Raw genomic sequence first — 22,875 nt, forward strand, 5'->3', positions numbered from 1 at the left:
TGTGTGCAATAAAACAAAGATTTAGAAAGACAACACGCGATGGCATGAAAAGGGGGGGGGGAGAGAGAGACTGGGGGAGGTGGGAACGGGCGCTCTGTGTCCGTGTGCACACAGCAAGTGTTCACGGAAGGGGAGAAATAGTCCCGGGGCGGCGAGAGGGCTGGGACTCGCTCGGAGCCTGGGCTCCCCCCCAGCTGCTGCTGGCAGAAGCGATGCTGCTCGCCAAAACCCTGTATGACCAAACCCTGCGTGAACTTCCCTCGGCAGGCGGGCGTCCCAGCCCGCCGGCGTGGTCTCAGGGGGCGGGCGGTGCGGGGCTCCCAGCGCTCACCTTCTCCTCTCTCCGTGCACAGGGGCAGATCGAGGTCGAGAGCGAGACCGTCTTCAAGTTGGCAGCCCTGATTTTGCAGGTAAGCTCTTCTTTCTCGTGCCTGGAGGTGCACGGTGACTTTCTCGTATCAGCAACTCTGCGGCTTTGGCATGTGGCAGCCCCTTGACTTGTTAGCTCAGCTGTGTGCTGCCTTTCTGCCTTTTTTTCCCTCCACTCTACGAAGAAAGAACCATGCAGCGTAGTTCATATTCTCTGTAGCTGAAGAGGGGAAAAAAATGCTACAAATGTTGGGAGCTGTTTTTCTTTTAGGTTAGGTGAAAAAATGTATATTTGTGGAATTTTAAATTGGAGGAGTGAAGGAAGGAGGAAAAGTTCAAGGGAAGTAACTTATTTGTGCAGGTTTCTATCCGATGTATCACTTACTCTTCTAATTTAACTATATGCTAGAGATCTGGGAAGAAAGAGAAGGGTATAATACTGTAGCTAAATCTTGTGTTATGCCTGTGAATTTTTCTTTCAGAGCACATACTTTATATGGCTATTATCTTAAATTACGTTAATTTTTTCTCCCCTTCATCAAGTTGTGTTTTCCTCAGGTTATTGTGTTGTCCTTTGGTTATTTACCAGGTTCTGTGAAATAAATATCCACCTTTAAAATGTCGATTCTCTGTGGCCTCCCTCCCACACACACATTGTCGCTGACAAAATACTCCAGCAAAGCTGCAGTGCCTTGATCTGCCCGAGCTGCTTCCATCTGAAGCGAGCACAGTTCCTCCCAAAAGTTTGACCTGCTCATAAAGCTGACCTTCAGCTGGGCTCGGTTGGCCAGAGAGAGAACTGTATTTCGCTTCTCATGCAGTAAAAGAGACGTTTGATTTGGATCATGAAATTCATCCCCCTTCTAGAAGCAGAATTATTTACGGTGTAGGTGGATAATCTACAGCTGGAAGCGTAAAGGGCCAAGCTCTGTTCCTGAGTGCATGCAGGCAGCCTCTGGGCTCTGCATGAGTGGAGCTGAGGTCGGGATCCAGCCAAAAAGCTGTGGGAGTGGGGCAGCGAACAATGCTGGGAAAACCGAGGACTTTTGAAGAGATCGTGTTTTAATTCTGTCACTGTTTTTCAATTGTAGGAAGCTAAAGGGGACTATTCCAGGTAATAACATTTTCCTTTCTAATCCTAATGTGCTTGATGGATGTGTTTTTGTTGGTTTGCATTGTGTTTCAAACAATCAGAAATGGGGGGGTGAGGTCCAGCCAGGAGCAGCGGCTGTAGAAAGCGAAATGCACCGCTAGGCTGGATAAAATCTGAGTCCGCAGGGTGAGTAAGTCCTTTTGTGAACAGGCTCTGAATCAAACCAATTTTCAGGCCATCCCTCTTTGCTCTCCTCCCCTAACGTGCGCGCCTGAGTGGGACGGGGAGAAAACAGCCTTGCAGCTTGGGTCCAACCCTGCCCGTGCCCCTGCCCGCCCAGCAGCAGCGCGTGCAGGGGGCTGTGGAGCTCGCCAGCTGCCCACCGAAGTCAATGAGCTGCTTTCTTCTGCAGCTGCCCTGGGGCCTCCCCCTGCCCGCACCTGACCCAACACTTGTGCTGTGGCTGGCGTGCGAGCCTCTCGCTGCGCTTTGGCTGTTTGAAGCTGCATACACCACACCCAGGGTGCTTGCCCTGGGAAATCGCTTTCTGCGGGTTCACCTCCGTGCACTGGTTTGGGTAACCAGCACTGGGGGCTGTAAGGGGAGCTGGGGTCGCACTCAGAGCTGTTGGAGCCCGGGGAAAAGACCTTCAATTAGAAACAGCTCGCTAAGCAAATAGAAATTCAAAAGGTCAGCTTTGGTTGCGTTAATGTTTTACTACTTGCTGAGCTTCCATATAGGAGGAGCGATGTGGTTACACTTTTGCTGCAACAGCTCTCCTGCTACAACAGACGTGTTTTGAGAATGCTCAGCAGAGAGCTACCTGCAAAAACGCAGGTGATGAGCTGCACCTGGCTGCCAAAACCAGCAGCAGAGGCATCCTCTGCTCTTCCTGCAGCGTGTGTTTGTCAACTCAGTGCCACTTCTTCGGTCCAAGACCCCTTCTCCAAGTGCTGGTCCTTGCTTCACTGAAGGACACACTTTGTGTGAAGTCCATCACCAGTCTCCCTCTGCTTTTTGTTGGTGTGCTGTCATGCCTGCAGGGAGGAAAAGATGTCCTTGTGACTAAGATCAGCTGGCTGGGCTGGCTCTACAGATGATTTCTGTTCCTATTCATGCGGTAGACCTGCTTTCTGACCCACAGGATATTGCTTATAGCCACAGCGTGCTGCCCTTTTCACCAGAAAGACTGCTCATCTTGCCTGATTTCACAGTGATTCCCAAAGCTTCCCTTAATTTAGGGACAGAGAACTCACGTTACCACAGTTCACTTGACAAGAAGTGGCTTGTTAAGCTGCAGCCGCTGGTGGCGTGGGCTCTCTTCACCTGGTGCAAGTTCTCAAGAAAAGAGGTTAAGGTTAAAACCTACCTTTATAGTTAAAACCTCCCTTCTGTGGTTTGAACTTAACTCTGACTCGTTATCATTTGCAATAAATAGGTTTGTAAGCATTGCTTCACATGCACAGGAACAGTGTACGTGGTTATTTCACATGCCTCAGCTGACAGGTTGGAAGGCGTGGGTCACCTGTGGTTACCTTCAAAAGTATTTAAACAAAATTGGAGGGAAGAGGTGTGCTACAAGACTGATTTCCTTTTCCAAGTGCAGCTCTTCCTCAGAGTTGCCTTTTGCAGAAGATCATGGCTGTGGCAATTGCTTTCACCGTATTTAAAAAAGAAAAAAGTTATGCCTCCGTATCAAATGAGCATGGCCAGCTGTCCCAGCCACCAGAAGTGAAGGAATTCGATTTTACATATCACAAGTGGTCATTTGGACCGCTGATGATAAAGCACTAGCTTAATTACCGGCGTATCTAACAAAGATACTGTGTGACTGCTCTCCCTGGCAAACGTAGCGGTGAGAGCAGGGACGCTGTCCTGCAGCCTGTCTGCTCTTCGTGCCGTGTGGTTGCCCCCGTCTGTGGTGCCTTGCTTCGATGTGTTCACCGTGCGCTATCGTTTGGCAATCCCACTTTGAGTCACCCTCTGGAATGCAGCTCTTGCACCACTTATGCTTACGTGAGAACAGCCTGGTTAATTTTTTTTTTTCTTATGTAGGATTAGTGCTGAATGAACTCCCGGTAGATACAGGAATCGCCCGAAGTCCTGGAGATTAGCGTGCTGGGAGTTAAAAAGGGCCAGTCCAGGCAGCGCTGGTGAGCTCTGCTTGTGTCACACGCCTCCTGGGAGCTTTTGGCAGGCACATGTCCCTCTTGCTGACTCCAGGTGGGAATACACAGACCGGTACCAGGGTACGAGCGCTTTAAACTCCCGCCTCTCTCCAGTAACCCCTTTCCCAACCCGCTGCTCAAATTCTCAGATAAGGCCTTGCTGGAAGAGCGCAGTAATCTCCCGAGAGCCACCCGCGCTCGTCCTGGGCTGAGTGGGTGAGCACATTCTTTGGAAATCTGTTCATTTTCAGCGAGCAAACCTGACGTGCGGGCACTTGGAGGAAGTAAAAACTTCTGTTTCCTACACCACGGAGGTGACCCTGGGGAGCCCTCGCAGTCCGGTAGCAGTGCCAGCACGGCCACACGAGGGTCCCTGGGGCTTGGCCCCTGCAGGTGACGTGTGGTGGTGGGTCCCCAGGGTGCTGGGCTGCCCTCCTGGCACCAGGGCACGCGCTCTGTCTTTCAGAGATTAACACAAAACACTCAAGTCCCACTTTGAAAAGACAGTGGTTTGAAGACATCTTGATAAAGCCTTACAGGCTGTTAAGTACAGGCTTCGGAGTTACACCCACGGCATGCCCGGTGCAGGGCTGCCCTTTTTGGATCGCTCTGGTTTCTCAAAGGTGGCCTAAAATTACCACGGGCCGCAGGAGGAATTATTAGCAAAGATGGCAACATGCCGCAGTGGTGCAGCTCACCGCACGCCCAGTTCCTGTTCCTGTTTACTGGATGGGTGATCCCGGCCACGATCAGTAGTCACCCCATCTGTGTGATGCAGAGCGTGCCGCGGAGGTGCCCCATCTCTCCCGGGTGTGGGGCAGCGTCAGGGTTGAGACAGGCACAGGTTTCCTCTGAGAGGTTTGCGTCTGTGATGCTGGCAGCAAGTTTGGGATGCTGCACGTCGATGGCCCTCTGCCTTCCTGCGGAATGGCTTGGTGCGCTTGGCTCAAGAGGAGGGATGTGATGCTTGCTCGTGTTCGCTGCCCACGCCTGATCTAGGACTCTCAGCTGACTGTTTCTCTTTTTGAACCGATTCCTCATCCATCTTCTCCAGCTCCTGCATTAGGAACCCCAAACAAGATGCAAGTCATGAACGTTAGCGTAGTTTTGAAGTTGTGTTCCTTAAACGCAGTCATCCACTTGCATGGTTGCAAATGAAACAGAAGAAAGCTGCAACCATGGTTTTAAAAAACGTTGAATTTTTAAAATTTCTGCAAGGGTTTTAAAAAGAGAATTTGATTCAAGTTGCAGCTTCTGGCATGGTTGAATTTTATTTTTTTTTTTTTTGGTGGGGGGGGAAGTGTATGTTCTATTTATTTTAGGAGTTTTGTTTAAATTTTAAAGAGACCCAATCAGAATAATTACAAGATCAGGCTGGAAATTATTCACCGTGTAAATATGCAATATATGAAGTCTTGTCTCCTTGGAAGATAAATGGTTTACTTGTACTTAGTTTACAGACTACGCATCTGCCCTCAGAAATGCTGTACAATAGTAGATAGCGTTATGTTTCTTTGTAGCTTGAAAAAAGAGAGACGTGATGACTGACAATACCAAAAATGCTGTGCTTCTAATGTTAGAGAGTTTATTAAGATCAGATTAGCTGCTTGGACTATACCAAGAAAGTGACTTTTGAAAAAAGGTTTTTCTGACTGCTAATCTTGGATCTCCTTTTCCACAATAACACTTCCAGGACTGCAAGGCAGCCCCGCTCCCTGCAAGTTGATGAAGTTGCTGGAGGAGGGCTTCCATTCTCTTTAAATAGCTGACACATTCGGTTTTGATTCTGGCCTGTGGGCTGCAAAGATAACTCCTGACTGGTGTAACATAACACAGACAAAATAATGAATTCCTGATAGCTGACAAGTGTGAGACACTGGGGTTTATCATTACGTGGGTGATAAACGCAGTCTGCAGCAGGAAGAGCTTTGTGTGAAAGATACGTTTGCTGGCTGAGGCGATAGAGGAACTGGCTCAGAAGCTCCAAACTTTACAAACTTTATCAAAGAACAAAATAAGTGCTTGGTCTAGGTGCAGAAAACTGGCATCAGGAATTTGCTCCTAATTAAGATGAGCAGTAACTCTTAGGTTTTGGGTAGTATTTGCTTGGGAGTATGATTGCTGGAGGGAGAATCTCTTGGTGGAAATGAACGTGGAAATGGTGATGTGGGCAGTGCTAGGAAATAGGTGCTCGGGAGAAGGCAGGGGGTGTCTGACAGCGAAGCACCTGCTACCTGCAGTGCTTACCCGAGGACCAGCTTGGCATCAGAAGCAGGACACGCCTGAGAATTGTTGGAGCTGGCTTGTCCGGCCTGTTTTGGGAAATCTCACCAGGTCCAAATGACCAAACCCCAGGTGTGGCCACAGCCAGGATTTGGGGCAAAGCAGAAGCACAGATTTGGAGCAGATTCCCCCACTGTCCCTATTTTCCCATCCTGGGGAGGTCTGGGAGGGATCTGTGCGGTGCGAGGGGAGCCCACCTCGTGTGTACCCCCACAAGGGGCCATGGTGGTGGTGTTCTCAGCCTGAGCACAGCCTGGTGCCTCTGGCAGCCCCAAAGGATTTCCTTCCAAGCAGGGTTCAGGCCGTACCGGTGGGTGACATAAACGAGCCGGGAGGATCCACGTTCTCAAGGCATCCGTCTGGTGCCTGTCATAGACACCAGCTCAGTTTAGGTTTGGATTTTCCTTTTAATGCAATTGCATATTTTAGATGCCTGTGCAGCGGTGTTTACAGAGGCTCTCCCCAGCATAGCCCACTGCTCCCTGGAGGTCGTGTCCGCGCAGCTGGGAAATCAGCGCTGAGCGGTCTGGTGCTGTGCTTGCCCTCACTTTGCTCTACAGTTTCTTGTTTGCCGAGTGAGTCACTGTGTTTTGCCTTTCAGCTGCAACTCCGCTCTGTGCCCTTTTTTTTTAAATGCCTTGCTAGGCACTTGCTCGTGAACCATTAACTCTGGCTCAGTCGAACCCAGCTCCGTGTGTTCCTGCCCTCGCTGTGGCAATGAATAACTAAAACGTGGAACACGACGAGCACAGATTTAACTTAGACCCTGTTTGCCGAGGGAGGTGATTATGTATTTCACTTCATTTGGAACATGTAAAGAACCGAGGTGGTAAATAAGCAATCTTAGGGAAAGGAAAGTCATGTTTGATATGTATTTCATACAGTGGTGACTTCCCTACTTTACAAATATCAGATACCCACTTTCACACAGATCTCTCTCTGATTAATTGAATTTTATACTCTTGAAAGAAAGGCTGGTTGAAAACTAGTAATTTTTCCATAGCTGCATGCAAGTCTCTCGCTTTTCTTGAGTTCATGTTCAGAATCCTACCCCCAAGTGTATCGTGTGAAACGTGTAGTGAAGGAGCCACTGAGCTCTCTAACTCCATCTCCCAAAACACTCAGGCAGTAGTTCTGAGATGAAAATGTTGTTCTTTCCTGGTGTCTTTTTTTTTTCCTCTTCAGTAAAAAGCTGAAATTCATTGTGTAGACCAGGTGCAATTACAAAAAATTGTGTTTAAGACACCAATTTTCTGCCAGACTTAACACCAACATTTCTTTTCTGCTAGTGCTACTTGTAAAGTTCAGGGCAGACCGAAGCATGTGTCATCTCTGAAATGCTGTCATTTTAGCATTGTGGTTTTTTTTAACAGAACAATTTTAAAATAGGAAATTATAAGGGCTCCTGAGGAATTTGTGTAGTATGCTTATTACGCAGCAGATGAGTTAGCCTGAATTAGGTGGAAGCAGAGAATGAAGTGAGCAAAGAATTAAACAGAGAAAGAAGGAGAATGCTTTGAGTAATTTAATATTTTGATCTCTGGGGATTTGCTGCTTTCATACTATAGTGTAATTCTAATAGTTACACATAATTATGGCAGTTAGGTAAGTAACACATTTCTGTATTTTATATGCGTGATGTTAGTACAATTTCCAGAGGGGCAGCAAAAAGGGTCATGGTGTTTTGTCATATGTAAGGATCCTTCAGCAGTCTTTTCTTTCAGTTCTTCATCTTTTCATTTGAGACACTTTTAGCTCAAAGAAGCAGTGCTATGGTGGGTACAACCCAGCCACCTAGGGAGGGCTTTTGTGCGCGCTCAGAGGTTCTCCAGTCCTGCACCACAGGCTGCAAGCAGCAGTCTGAGCTCTGGTCTGCCTCCAGACAAAAAAAAAAAAAAAAAAAAAAAAAGCAAGAAAATCCTCATTTGTTTTTCCTTCCTCGTGGTGTTTGGGATCTAACCAGCAGTGTGTGTTTTGTGCCTACAGGAAATGGGATGACAGCTTTTCTGCATCAGCTTCTTGCTTTTGCAGACTCGTCGGGCCTTTATTGTTACTTGGATGCTTTATTTTTCTTGTGGTTGCGTGTATCTCTGTATCAGCACACAGAGCTGTGATAACAAGCTTTGAGCTTTGCTGCTGCACTCAGACATGCTAAAAAACCACAACTAATGTGGCTAATCTGACTTTTGTGCGAACAGGAAGAAAGCGTGAGTGTTAGAAATAATAGTGGGTTGTTGCGAGGAAGGGCTTGGGATCCTTCAAGCGTTGTATCGGCTGTGAATAGCCATATTTTGCTTTACAGTGAATCCCCAGGTAAAGCAGAGCCATTCTGCTTTGTCTGCACTGACCAAGAAGCCCTGCTAACACGCGCTGCAGCTTCATAAATGAGGATGTGTGGCACCAGGGCTGTGGGACCATTAGCCATCAACAGCCGTGGGTGTTTTGTTCAAGAAGTACTAATACTTTGAAGACTTTGTCTTCACACCAAGAGCTGTAAAAGAAGTGAGAGTTTAGGGCTTGTTCAGGTCCCAGATCTTCTCTGCCCATGGAGAACCCTGCTCCCTGCCTGCAAAAGGGAAAATATGAATGGTGCCTCATCGGCCAGGGGACTCCAGGAGCATCTCACATTCATTTGTCTGGTTCCCATGTCCTCAGAGAGAGGTGCATTCAGAGAGCTGCTATAAAAGATGTTGCTTTTTCTGTGGTGTTCTTGCTACATTTTCCAGAAGCCGACTCATGGAGTCACCAAGCCCCTGTGAGATGAGCAGGTGCTGCTGCTGCTTTTTCAGAAAGTCAGTGGGGGACTTGGGAAGCTGAGAAATTAGCCTAAAAGAGCAGGGCTGGAGCTGAAGGTCGGGCGCTAAAACTGATGTTGCAGCACAGCATGGAAAGCCTTGGGCTAGCAGCATGGCCCCAGCATAGATATGCAACAAGCCCAAAACATTTGCTTGGCATTGAAAAAAGCCATCTGCAATCTTTATCATGTTCCTTCTCATGTCCAGGCTTTGGAAGGCTCTTAAAAATGCTCCTTCAAATACCTTTCTGAGCAGGCGGTTCTTATCTGGTGTTCAAGTGGCAAACTTTTGCCTGCCTGACGAAGCTCCCCGCTGCTGGGGGGAGGCTCTGGCTGCCCTGTGCAGATGGGAGCCCCATGTTCGTGGCCTTTCCGGGTCCTGGTCTTCCTTCAATGGAAAAATAACTTTCTTGAGTGTGCCATCAGACCATAAACTGAAAGGCTGGGAAATGATGGGAAACGTCTGGCATTTGTCACAAAAGAGGATTTGTCAGAGAGTGCATTTCAAAATCCTGCTGCCAAGATCCTGCTGCTCTGACTTACTCAAATGCTGCTAAATCAATTGTTTCTCCCCTTACCTTCCCCGCTCTGTCTTCCTTCCCTGCCTTTTTTCTCTTGCACTTTTAACCCTGCTCATTTTTCCCCCCTTGCTTTGCTGCTTGCTCCCCACACCTGTTTTGTGTAGTACCTTGGAGGACAGACCAGCCTCCACGGGAGCGTGCGAGGCAGCCTGCTCGGCCCTTCTGTTTATTTTAAAACAAAACAAAAAACTACAGGAAATGCACCTGTTGCCGAAGCAGTCCAGCTGTAAGGTGACAGCCTGTGTTGCTGCCTGTCATCTAAGGTCATAGGGAAGGGGAACAACGTGGAGACCTCGGTGATGCCACCCTCAGTCTGCCCACTGTGGGACCGGGCTGGGCTGTAGGCAGCAGCACAGGTTGTTGTTGTGCAGTTAGCCTTTAATCATTTATATCACTAGCTTCAAACATCTTGAACAGAATAAGGAGGAAAAATCTTAACGGAAAATTTCTGAAGCATCTTCACAGTGCAGGGTAATACTGTATTTTTCTTTAGCTGTGAAGCTGCATGTTTCTCTGTCTCGCACGCGATTCTCAGAAGTGGCTGCTGATTGTTGGTGTCGGTAAAATAGCTTTCTGGTTAACTTGTGCAGTTGGTCAGTGTTTTCTAAAAACAAGGCCACTCTAAATTCCACTGGTGGTGTGCCTAAAATTCATTACAAGAATAAACCAAATGTAAAGCAGTCACATTCAGAAGGACCCAGGAGAAGCTTTCTAATGATCACACAGAAGTACAAGAGCAAGTATTTATGTGAGGACAAGAGGCTTTGAGAACAGAGGAAAATCACTGTACAGTGAACTTTCCCCAGCGATAAATTCCTGCCTTGTAGAGTGTTATCAACATGGTTCAGTAGAGACACACACCTGCCGTCACTTTAGTCAGTTAAAAGTTGTCTGAAGTCCTATTCTTATCGATGTATTAATATTTACAAAGAAGATGCGGGTTAACTTTTTATGATATCATCCAACATACTGCTTTTGCTGCTGTGGGTGTGTCTATTGCTCTTCACATTTTATGTTAATCTCATTAACCACGTCTTATTACATCTACATCTATTGCCTTGAATTACTGCATTAGCAAAAGGCATAAGCTGTTTGTGACAGTGGGCGCAGGGAAAAGCCTGGGCAGCCATTAACAAATGGTCTTAATTAGCACAGTTCTTTAAATCTTTGCCTGGCAGGGAGTGTTGTATCATGCTATTACAAGCTGTGAGGATACACTTTCTGGGAGCATAAATATGTCTCTTTTTTACTTTCAGTAATGTGCTTTCAGCAGAGCATGCCAGGGTAGTCTGACTTGGTTCCCCCCCAGGAACCAAGTTTTCTGGTGGGGTTTTAGACACGTAACGTTTCCCTGGCAGGTCAGCAGGCTGTAGGAAGCACATAGGATCAGTACTGGGTTGCTGCTAGAGATAGTAGTTTGGATGTGGGAACTTCTATTCATACGGCATGTGGTTTATCGATTGCAATTGGTTATTTTAGAGACGAGCTGCCCTTCAGTCCCTGTAGAGCTGGCACTGAGCAGAAAATCAAACACACAATACCCCAAATGAAAGCTAATGCTCCGTGTGAGGAGGGTCTGGTGTAGATTTGCATGTACATTGCCTACAGCAGTTCAAGTTCTGCTCGGTACCTGCTGGGGAGGAAACTCCCATTTAGAGGGTGGAATGGAAAGGAAAGGGTCTATCAGCTTGTTTTCTTTCATTCGCCTCCATAGTGGAAAAATACTTGAGACCAGTGTTCTCTTAGATTCCCCTCCTGGGAAATAAACAAACCTTTTTGCCAAAAAAGTTCAGTCCCGTTGACTCTGGGCGGTTTAAAGTTTATGTGTGGGCCTTCTGCCAAGAAGCAGCAGTCGAGAAGCCCCCTCCGTAGCGGGAGTCAGACGAAAAGTGAGCAGGGGCTGCTCGGTCCCTCCTGCCCAGGCCTACTGCGGCTCTGAGGAGAGCTGTCCTGCTGCCCATGGCCATGCTGAGCACGACGGTTGTCCGCTCAGCTGGGCGGCTGTTTGGGCGGCAGGGCATCTGGAGCCGGGGCTGGCTGCCCTCTGATTTCTGCATCGCCTTGTGGTTGTTGTGAAACTGAACAGGAACAGGTAATAATTCAAGCCGTCGCTCCTGCTATCTGCAGTCGTCACCTCTGGGGAACGGCTGGGGCTCAGAGGGCTTGGGAAAGTGATCCGAAGGGTCAAGGGGAGACGTGCTTGGTCTCCTCTCTGCAGATGAAGTGATAATGAACTCTGCTGAAGGAGGGAAGAGGTCCACTTGAGGCTTTTATTATCCATGAAGCTGTGAATCATCCCAAATGCTAATCCTTGGGTGCACAGTCAGCAGATCTGCGCTGCTGAGTGCCAGCCTGCTCTGAAGGCGTTCAGCATGCGAGGAGCTATGCCCTGTTCTCCAGGTCTTTCACATTTTTCTAGGATTGTTTCATGCCTAGTTTTAGGATTATGAAGGAAAAAATAAAATTCTCATGTGGCTTCTCAGAGACGTTCAGGCCTTATAAGTCCATTTTGATAGGGTGCAGAGCTGCAGATTGACAAGACATGACTGTGTTTGAACCAGCTGAGATCAGGTCCCTTCAGAAAGGCAAGTCCCAAGGGCCAACTTGGCCTCCTAAAAGGAGTGTATTTGCTGCTATTATGAGACATTGGGTAGATTTGCAGGTTGGCAGGAGAACAGAGAAGCTCCAGCTCCTCAAAAAGTCGTCACAGCTCCCTGGCCTCTGCATGCTAAGGCACTGCCCCAGGGCCTGCGGTTCTGGGTCGGTGCTGGAGGGGTGGGTCCCGCCTCGCAGCACGGAAGTGATGGCAGCCCTTTAGTCACCGATGTCCCAACGTGCGGGACATAATGTGGCATTTCCGTGCATGGTAGAACACAGCTGCTGAGGTTGGTGGTGTTTCTGTGGAGAGACAGTGCTGGAGAGGCTGCTGATGCCGTAACGATTGGTGAAGGAGAGCTTGGGACCTCCTGACCTAGCTGCTGTGGTGGCAGCTCAGGCATCACCCGTGGCCCTGCCCTGCAGTGGGGCAGGAGAGAGGGGGCTGCACCTGTGGGACTCAGCTCTCGTCTCCCAGCATCAGCCTCGTCACTGCCTCAGCCCTTGCTTGGGCGTTTTGTTGTTCAATGGCAGCGAGGCTTCTAAATAGGGGGGTTAGGGACCTGCTATTAAACCTCTGATTATGAATCTTTTGTGTTGAGAACCTATATTTAGAGGAACAACCCTTTTGTGTGGTAAAAATGAGCTATTTTGTTATCGCTTCCTTCTGAAACCCTCTCCTATTTCACTGTATTTCCCTGCCAGCCCTGTCTGTTAATGCGGCCATTACAGTTATGAGTTAGACTTAAAATAGTAGGAAATCTTTATTTTAATGATAAATTATCCTGAGTTTATGATTTAAGTTGGAATGGAGCTCAGGAGGTCATCTAGCCCAGCCTGTTGCTCTGAGAAGGGTCAGCTCTGTGTTAAGACCAGGTTGCTCAGGGCTTTGTTTTCTTTTTTTGTTGTTGTTCATTTTGTTTTGCTTTGTTTAGCTTTAGGATGGTCTTTTTGGTTTGGTTTATTTTTACTCTGGTTTCTGAGGCCTCAGGAGAATGAGCTCTGTCTGCATTTTTATGTGGCCCTACAAAGCCCTGGTAACCTGTCTGCACCGCAAGCTGGGATGTTTTGCAGCCTTTTGATACAATCAACAAGCTTTTAAGGGGTGAATAACCCCCCCTTTTGCTTTTGTGAGCACTGGCCCTATGAGCACTGAGAGGAGAGATCCTGGTTTTCTACCCAGATGTCCCCATTTGTGGCAGCGGGGAGCTGGCCAGCTTGCAAAGAAAAGTGCATATTCTTGGCAGAAGAGCTCCGGCTGCAGAGCTCAGAAACAACAGCTCCTGCGTGCTAATTGACCATCCCCCTTCTTGGCAACTTTATCAAAGACGCTGAAGAATAAATAGGCTGTTGATTGAACTGTTTCCTGGTCCCCAGAGGTGGTCCCTCTTAGTCAGGGTTGAGGCGCATTGTCAGGGCTGGGGGAAGAAGCTTGGAGAGCAATTAGCCTGCGCTCGCTGGAGGCACAAAAAGTTTCAATTTACTGCTCCTTCCATGTGACATCTGCTGTGAGACTGAAGGTGTGAGTGGTTCAGTGCACCTCCATTGCCTCCTCCACCTGCAGTGGCTGATGTGTGGTGTCAGAGCAGATTTCTGTGCTGGTATCTGCTCCTCGGGTGCATGGGTGCGCACGAGCCGCTTTGAGGGAAGAGGGGCAACACGGCTCAGACGGGATCTGTAATAGTGGATGCTGATGAAAACAGAGCTCGGGAGCAGGGAAACACCTTCAAGGAAAGCCTGGCTGCAGAAGTCGAGGCAGATACCGATGAACATGACTGGTGCATTCTTTTCACAGAACAGTCGTGTTCGTGCTTGTTCGCACTGCTGTGAAGGCATGCAGAAATCCTGCAGAAATGAGGCGTGCAGCTTTCAGCTGATTAATTAATGGAGCATATAAGGAGAAAATATTCACCATTTTACTGATGCCTACAAATAGGTTTTAAAATATTCTGCTGTTTGTTGTTGGTTTTGTGACAAATTGCATTCACATATTTCAACAGCCTTGATTTTGTTCTGGGCTGGGCCTAGAGTCCAAAATATTTGAACTTTCTGCAGAATGTGAACTCCAGGAAAACTCCTTCCAGTAAAAATACTTCAAAGTATATGAACTGAAATCCTTTGTTTTGAATCGGATCTGTGTCAAACTCTGAGATTTGACAAATGCCATGCTGCTTCATGGAATTTATTGTCTACTGCAAAGGATTTTAGCTAAAGATAGAGCAAAAATAGCACTGCAAGCCTTGCCTTTGGGCAAAAACTTTCCTTCTGCAGCTGTTGAGAGCTCAGTCTGTACTTAGCAAACTGAGTGTGTGCAAAATAAATATTGATACCACACTCCCGCCACAGTGGCCTGACTAACTCGATAATCACGTGTCTGTATAATGAGTTACAACACGAGTCTGCATGACACCATGTACATCACTGTCACATGAGAGGGCCTCTAGAGTTATGTTGCTATGACGGCCTGATATGGGGCAATCCACCTTGTTCTTGGGTAGCAAATACAACCCTTTCCTTCCGCTGAAACCGGCAATTTGCATGAATGATTCACCAGCACTGACTCTGTGCCATTTTTGCTTTTAGTGATGAAAACACTAGGAAAGATTTGAAGACGCTGCCTGTCTTCCCTACCAAGACGCTGCAGGAGCATCCATCGCTTGCTTACTGGTGAGCTGTTTAATTCATTTAAAATGGAAATCTTTGTTATGGGTAGTAATGACAAGATCACTTTTAAACAGTTTTGTAAAATGTTTTAAAAGTTTTCAGCCTGTGTTATAGAAGACTCGGTTAATTGCTTGTGTTCAAGCATTTGCAATTTTAGAAGGTTATAAATTACACAAGATCCGATGCAAATCCCTGACTGAAAGTTCGTTCAAATTAAATTGCTGGATCAGAGTAAGTGGGCACCATGCATTAGAAAGAGATGAAATCTGAATCCTGGCCAAGTCTGTGTTTGCAAAGAGCACCTTTTCAACTACTAAACAGCAGAGCCTCTGTGGTAGGCTGACCTTGGCTGGTGCCAGGTGCCCAACCAGCCGCTCTTTCACTCCTCAACAGGACAGGGAAAAGATGAGATGGAAAAGCTGGAAACAGAAAGGCAGGTCCGATTTTGTGGCTTGAATCTGCCATAGAAAAATACGTTTGGGATGAATGAACAATTTTGTTTCCTTGTAATTCATGCCCTTTATTCAAGTTTGACTCCCTCATTTATTTCATTTTTAGGTTTATGATTTTTTCTTTCAGAACAAATACTGTTGGTTTCTCTTTGCATTCAAGTGTCTGACACTTAAATGCACATTTTATTTCTCATTCCACTAAAAGAAAATGTTATAGTATATAACAGGAAAAATGTAAAAATGTCACTGCTGACAAATCTATAGTTGTTTGTCTATGAAATGTCAGGTGAAAAGAATACGCTAGAATGAAAATGTTTCTTTTAACAACTTCTGCCATACATATGGAGCACTAACCATCCTTTGAAGTTTGGGTTCTTTAGAATGTGAAAATGAATTTATACAATTAGTACTATTATTCTGCAGCAGCATCTGCAGTGGAGCAGGCTGATCTGAAATGATTTGGTAATTAGTCTGGAACGCAGCATGCAATGGTAGGGATTAGAAGGCAGCTCCACACTGCTTAATGAAAGGTGGGAAAGTACAGAGAAAAGTACAGAGGGGCACTTCTCTGCATGCTGAGCAGGCACACAAATTTCAACAAATGCTATCACATGTGGAAAAAAAGTCACAGCCTCTAAATTGTTTTTTGTGCTTGTTTTGCAGTGAGGATAGAGTAATTGAACATTATACACAAATTAAAGGTCTGACCAGAGGACAAGCCATTGTTCAGTGAGTATGACACTTACTTGTGAAGATGATCTTTTTACTAACTTTTTCCTATTTTTTTTTCCTTTTTTTTCTTTCCTATTTGAGAAGTGGCATGCAGGCTCTTTGGGTTATTATTGCTTGCAAACTTTGCCTTTTGTATCTGCCAGTATTATTTTTTACTGAGTAATGTTTTAAAAGTATTTCAAGCTTTAGATGTCACAAGTTTCCACTTAAGGTTGTATCTCTTCCTTCAAATACATCAAATATAAAAGAAACAATATGGGCCTTATTTATTCAAAAAAGCCTTCTCCACACCCTGCTTGCTATCACTTAGTTTTCACACCAGACTCTAAGGATGTTACCTTAGGTTCTGTAAGGAAAACAAATGCATGTGTGTTCAAATTTAGTTTTCAAAAAACAGGGTTCTTGCAGGATGAATACAGCCCATGGAACCAAGAAGATTGAGATGATTGCTGTAGTTGCATATTGTAGACAACTTGCCCTTTTTGTCCCATGGCTTGGGGCCTGCAACTCTGTCCCAATAATTCAGAGGCTTCTTTCGACAGGAACAGAGAAAAAATTATCTCTTCAGTGGCTGTCTGAATTGCGTCATGAAAAAATTGTACAACTCCATAAACAATTTAATTTGAAAGCTATCTATTTTAACAAAAGCACCATCATGAAATAATTATAGGCATATCTTTCCCGCCAACATTTCCCAAAAGACTTACACATTCACTTCAGAAATGGAAGTTTTGCTTTCAATTCTCTGAACTTCTGATAGGAGATCGAGTGTTTTGTAGTATGAGAAATCTTCCATTTACTTTGTCTGGGCCAAAATACCACATCTTTCCCTGAGCCTGGGTGCTATTTTTTTCCAAAACCATGGGCATTAAATCATTAAGGTCTTCAAAATATGCAAATGATAAATGACATGTCCTGAATGTATGTGTGAAAAAAAATATGTTAATAGATTGATTTCCTCCAGAGAAAATCATCTGATATGCTATAAATCTGTCTACAGGTACATGAGAGTGGTAGAAGCTTTGCCAACATATGGAGTTCATTACTATGGAGTAAAGGTTAGTAAATGTCTATAGATAATATGATTGCTTGGCTTATTACATGTGATTGCATTCCTAAAGGAGTATTTTGATGATTCAGTACCCTTCTATCAGAATTAAACCCCACATTTTTCAACCTCTATACCTTTTCCCTCTTCAGTTCTCTTTTTAAAATGTTTTCAGAGAGCAGCAAAGCATTATGTGCTATAGAAGACAGAAAGGAATCTCTGTGAAAACCTTCAGTCATGCTATCAGGACCTAAATTCATACCAGCTTAATTAAACTGGATATCACTTCTAGATTTGAGGCAATTAATATTTCCTTTGGAGCCATTTCTAACCAAGACTAGAAAAAATACAATGTAGAAAAGAGCTTCTAAATGGCAATGATTAGTGGGTGCACATGTAGAGTGGGAAGATGCTGTTTAGTTGAACAGTATTTTTGGAGAGTGATGGAAATACACTATTTATTTCCATTTGTAGAGCAGAGACTGGACAAATGTGTTTTTTGCAGAAGAGCTCAGCAGAGGTGATGTCTCCTTACTTTTAGTCATGGCCTTGACAATGGTACCTGAGAAGTTGATTGTTTGCACTGTTCTCCTCTTGCAGCTGTGTCGTGCCTGAGTTTCATGGATGCAGTCATTGGCCACATTTTTTTCTCTCCCTTACCCTTTCCTCCTCACAGCCACCTCTTGCAAAGAGTGACACCCATTTGTTTCAACAGTGCTGTTGCTTTTTTGTCCACTTTGCACAACCGCCACATAGTTTCTTGCCTCTACCTGAGAAGGCAGTGGAAGAAATTTTCAACATTCACTTTAGCAATCCACTTCACATCAGTTTGTTTGCATAAAATGTCCTTGTTCCCTACCTACTTGTACTTGTCACAGAATGAAGTAGGCTGTGATCTTGGAATTGCTTAATTTTTAAGTAGCTCACAGCTCACGCAGGCTTCCCTGTTTCAGGATAAACAAGGAATCCCTTGGTGGCTTGGAATAAGTTATAAAGGGATAGGACAGTACGACTTACAAGACAAAGTCAAGCCCAGAAAAGTAAGTTTTTTGTATCATTGCATTTGTTGGGTTGGTGGGGAAGTGTTGCATGCCAGTATGTACTTTTTTAAACTATTGCTTATAAAAAAAATGAGCAAAAGACAAATGGCTGGAGGTAGAAGAATCCTGTTAGCACCCAGGCAGTAAAAATTCTCCCCCCTTGCTTAAATACTGGAAAGTAATTCACTACAGCCAGCAGCTCCCTTCAGGAGCTTTGTGGTTTTGAGTCTGGTGGTCTCAGGACAGTCTCTACAGGAATTTTGGCAGTCTCCAGGGATAACTACAAAAGCATGAAGGAGTTGGGCTTCTGCAAGTCCCAAACTAAAGGCCTTGTACTTGAGCAGTGTTTCGTTTGGCTTTCAGAGGTGTAATTTGTGTGAAAAAATAATGAGAAGATCCACTGATGTCCACGAAATACAAGCAGAACTGTGTGAAACTGCAGGCCTTTGTAGGCGATTGCATGTTTTCATGATTAAATGAATTATAAGGGGGGATTGAGAGTAAATGCCAAATACTGGAAGTCGTTCTTCTCTTTTTCCGCCCCCTTTCTCCCCAGTGTGTCTCCTGGAGAGTAAACTCTGCCAACAACTTCAGCTGTTGTTGAAACAGGGCAGAGGGTCCCATATTCCACTGCTGGCTCCCTCGCAGCCATCCATCAGTCAACCCTAACAGGCTCTTCTGCTGGCAGCCCTGGAAATCCATCGTGCTGCTCAAGCACATGATATGTTGGGAACTCCTCCAGTCCTGTAGATGTGTAAGGCTCACTGAGACAGGACTGAGCCCTGGAAGTCCTTGAAGAGTTAACAGGGTTGGCAGTGGGGAAAAGACAGCAGTGCACGTGTGGGAGCTGTGCTGTTGGGTTGGATATGTGTGGGGTTTTTTTTGGTCATGTCTTTGCTGGAACATTGAGGCTGTAAGGAGATGCAGACACGGAGCTTGCTGTTCTCCGTTCCCTGGAATGCTCTGGGCAGGAGTTCACATGAAGCGTGTGCTTCCTGCCAGGGAATTTCACATTTGCAAAATGATAATGTTTAGTGTATTTGTGCCAGAAAACATGGCTTAACAAAACTTCCTTGTGAAGAGCAATTCCCTTTCAAGTTCCCAACTTGATCTTCTCTTTCTCCAGAGCAGGCTATGACTTGGTTTCTTTTGTGCTGTATTTATATACCTGTGTGTCCAAGGTTGAACTCTCAAGTCCTTCCTTCACTTTGTTCAGTAAAGCTCTTTAGGTCTCTCCTACCATGCATGTTCTGAAATGAGAGTGACACAATGAAAACCCTAGAAAATGTTAATACAGACATCAATCATCAAAGAAGAACATCAAGCAGCTCCTCTTGCTCTTGAGCACTTGCCTACATTTAGACAATATCTACTAGGTTTCCCGATCAGATCAGATGCAGACTATTCTCCAGCCAGGATGTCCCGCTGTGACCAGTAACTCTCTCCAAGAAAATACATCCTGCCTGGCTTGAAGCATTGCTTCGCCAAGCACTTTTCTGCTTGTGGGATTTCAGTTTACAACATCAACCAGGCAGATTAAGAAAATTTTTTAAGGTCAGCAAGGACCAGATAACAAGTCACACCCTGCTACAGTTGCTTATGAGGCGTTGCCTTTGAATGCAGCAGGAGTCGTGTTTAGGAAAAATAAAATTAAAAAACGAAGCAAAACAAAAAACCCAACACCCAAAGGTCACCCCTGCAGTGGAAGTGTTACAATGGAAATGGTAAAAGTTGTCTGCTGCACTCTAATTATAATTATACAATGTAGAACAGAGATCAAAAGGGAAGGTGGGAGAGAAGAACGTAAATGCAGAGGGAAGGTTTAATGCCAATAAGCTGATTCAAAGAGCAAGGATGGACATGGCTTTAGTATTACACAGCAGTGGTATTGCAATGGACTTGCAGATTTGTGTTTGGTGCTAACTGGAAGGGACAAAAATTGCTGAAGTTAAACTGCTGAAGACACTGCCGTTTGTTTCAGTGCAGCTATATAGCCTTGCTGCGAGTGCTGTGGCAGGCAGAAGTTTGCTTTCAGCTAGCGTTGTTGTTTGTTCACATTTGTGAATGCATCAAAATATATTTTCAGAGAGCGAAGAGTGTGTATAGCTTGTCAAAATCTCCAAGGAGTCAGCAAGTACCATCCTTTCCAAAACAGCAAGAGCAGAATAGGCATGTAAATTTTGTCTGCCTGTCTGAGTAGAAGTGCTAGTTTTGCTGGATTTAGCAGAATTTTCTTGCTTTCCTCTTCAAGATGGAGCCAAACTCACAACTGCCATGTGCTGGTGTTATCCTGCTGTTTATGTTGTGGATCAAAAGTGCTGTTGTGTTTATCCCTAGCCATCTGGGAGAGAGCATCCCGATTGTAGTCCACTTCTCCAACTAGGGATGTTTAAATATACATGTCTCATTAATTCAGTAACGGGGAAAGGCTGAGTCAAATTTAATGGGAGACTGGGCTGGCCTTTCCTAGTTTTAAAGATAAGTGATCTCTGGCTGCGTAAGTCTCTGTGATACCTGCTGAAGTGGGAAAGTTTCCAAGATTCAGGTAGGAACTTGGAGTTGGTGCCTGTGCTCCACCTGAATTCCCACCTGGCAGCTTTATTCTGCTCCTTGTGCCTTTTGTGCAACAGTCATGGCTGCTGCCAGACGTAGCTGCGTTTGTTTAACGTGTTGATCACGGGCTTCTGTTCAGAGATAAATCCACATTCAGAAGAAAACCTACATGCATATTTTAATTAACTGCATCCATTAATGCAGCGTCAGTTCCCAACGGTAATCTTCAAAAAGTGAAATCTTTTGGCTTTGTCCAAGTAGGTCTTCAGGCAAAGAGGCCTAAACATGAGCCTCGGAGCACAGTGGTTATCCCAAGATTTTGTTGTTGGATCAACACTGTGGCGTGAAGTCCAGGGTTGAATGCTCTTCACAGGAAACAACTTGCAAGACAGAACCAGATGAAGCAATCCCAGATACTCATCTGCCTTGCCAAAGCTTGTGCATGCCGCGTCAGTCACCCGTGAGCAGCGCAGCCCATTTGCCCGTGCGTTGTTGTAGGTCGGGGCTGGACCAGGAGAACCTGCTGTGTCTGCCTGCCTCTGTCAAGCTGGCTGCGGAGGTTTGATTCCAGCCATGATATTTTGCTGGTGAACCTGAGATTGTTTGAAGAAAGGAGTTTTGTCGATGTTAAGTTGCTCCTGGAACTTTGTAATTTTTTGAAGTGGTTTCCAGCAAAGTGGACCCAGATTTTACAGCTTGCCCTGGACTGCGAGTGATGGGAGCCGAGGGAAATGCCTTGCTATAACAGACTGAAGACAGCGAGCTGTTCTTGTGTCATTTAGGAAAATTGTCTTTTTCTTCCTAGATAAAAGCTGTGGCTCCACACTGGCTGGAGGTTATGCTCTGGCTCAGTTGATTATAGTTCCGAAGTCTCACAGGGCATAAAAAGCCTGGGTTTGCAACCCGTGTTCAGGTTTCAGCTCAGACCTGGGATTAACTCTGCAGTCCTGCTGCTCTGCAGACATACTCTGCCTTCAGCTGCAGTTAATACGGAGATATCTCCTGCTTGGAGAAATGCCTCCTGCTTGCGGGGAGGGGTGTCTGGGTGGCATGCCAAGATCCCATCCTGAATCTCTTCTGAATTGATTAGGAAACGCATAAAATGGGTCCCAGGGTGCAGAACTTCAGATGCTGTTTCAAAACAGGGTACTTCTCCCTTTTATCTCCACCCATATTCCTCTCACTGATGAGAGAAACAATGCCCTGTCTCGTTTCTGGAGCGTGCACTGTGGAGTGGGTCGAGTTTATTCTGCGTTCAGCCAACGTGTGGTGATACTGCGAGGAATGGGAATTCGAGAAGGCTGCTTGCTTGCTTTTGGACCTTTTCTCCCACTTCATTGTGTTTCTGTGGGCGACTCCCTGGTGATAAATGAACTCCAATGTCTGAAGAGGAAAAGTAATCTCGCTATGGTATTGTTTCAAATCTGCAAGGATTTCAGTTCTAATGCTGGTCATCTTGAATACATTATGTTCTCAGGAGTGTTTTTGTTAGAGCATACTAGTTTTGAAATGGGTAATATTTATGATATTTTTCTTTTAATTCCACATATACGTTCTAAATGCTGATACTGAAAGTTTTCCCTTGCAGAACATTTGCTTAATGTAAATTCTCTGTCCTGCTTGGCTGAATTGCTCAGAACACAATAGCGTTTGTGCAGGCTTCTCAGCAGGCGGATCTAATCATGCAAAGACTTCTTTTACTATGTTTATTTCTCACCAAGGAGAAGCCATTGATTTAGACATAAGATACTAAGCTCGCATAATTATTTCAAATAAACACAGAGCTGTTACAAGACCGCTCTGAAATGCAGTTCCTTCCAGATGTGCAGAAAGTTGCTCGAGCTCGTGCCCCACAACACACACGTTCTGTGACAGCCGCATTGTTCGTTGCTGAGACATCGCTGATCCTTGTTAAAGCCCATGCCAGTGGGAACCTGGCAAGGATTGATCGCAGTGCATTAGAGAAAAAGTGTGATTGAAGAGGTTTTTAGACGACTGGCTTAATATGTAAGAGATGAGGGATGCCTCCGGGTGAGCTCTGCCAATTTATGCTGGCACAGGTGAGAGCTGTCTGCCTCCTTCTGTCAGAAGTTGCTGCAGGTGGGGCAGCTTGGCTCTCCTGCTATCCCCTCAAATGCCTCCCTTTGCAGCCAGGCAGAGCAATTTAAAACAACAAAAAAAAAAGGTTTCAGTTGAAGGCAGCGTGCCAGCCAGCGAACTGCTGCTGAGGGGCTGAAATGCAGCCCTTCTTCCAGCCCTGCCGGCAGGGTGGTAATTTCCTTCATCGGGGTGGGGTGCATTCCTGCGGGCAGAAATCTTTTATGTTTCCTTGGTCTGAATCGCCAGATTTGTCTGGAGATTGCTGTTCCCAGTAAGCTACTGGGATGGTGGTGGCTGAACCTCCCTACGGGCACGGTACGTACCACAAAGCACTTCCCGAAGGAAGGACTGCTGCAGATGCAGCAGCACGGCGCACACATCCCTGCTGCGTTACGCAAAGATC

At 45.8% G+C, this 22,875-nt stretch overlaps 1 protein-coding gene across 6 annotated transcripts in view; it reads left to right on the forward strand.

Moving 5' to 3' along the window:
• FRMD4B (FERM domain containing 4B) overlaps positions 1 to 22,875 on the forward strand; it is a 113,679-nt gene that overhangs the window by 72,941 nt on the left and 17,863 nt on the right. For all 6 annotated transcript variants that reach the window (XM_035547081.2, XM_050712875.1, XM_050712876.1 and 3 more), the window contains 6 exons: positions 354 to 410; positions 1,461 to 1,483; positions 14,467 to 14,550; positions 15,663 to 15,728; positions 16,732 to 16,789; positions 17,733 to 17,819. In XM_035547081.2, the coding sequence (XP_035402974.1) occupies positions 354 to 410; positions 1,461 to 1,483; positions 14,467 to 14,550; positions 15,663 to 15,728; positions 16,732 to 16,789; positions 17,733 to 17,819 (375 nt within the window). The remainder of the gene's footprint in view (positions 1 to 353; positions 411 to 1,460; positions 1,484 to 14,466; positions 14,551 to 15,662; positions 15,729 to 16,731; positions 16,790 to 17,732; positions 17,820 to 22,875) is intronic.

Source organism: Cygnus atratus, chromosome 10, assembly GCF_013377495.2.
Source record: "Cygnus atratus isolate AKBS03 ecotype Queensland, Australia chromosome 10, CAtr_DNAZoo_HiC_assembly, whole genome shotgun sequence".
Classification (NCBI taxonomy): domain Eukaryota; kingdom Metazoa; phylum Chordata; class Aves; order Anseriformes; family Anatidae; genus Cygnus; species Cygnus atratus.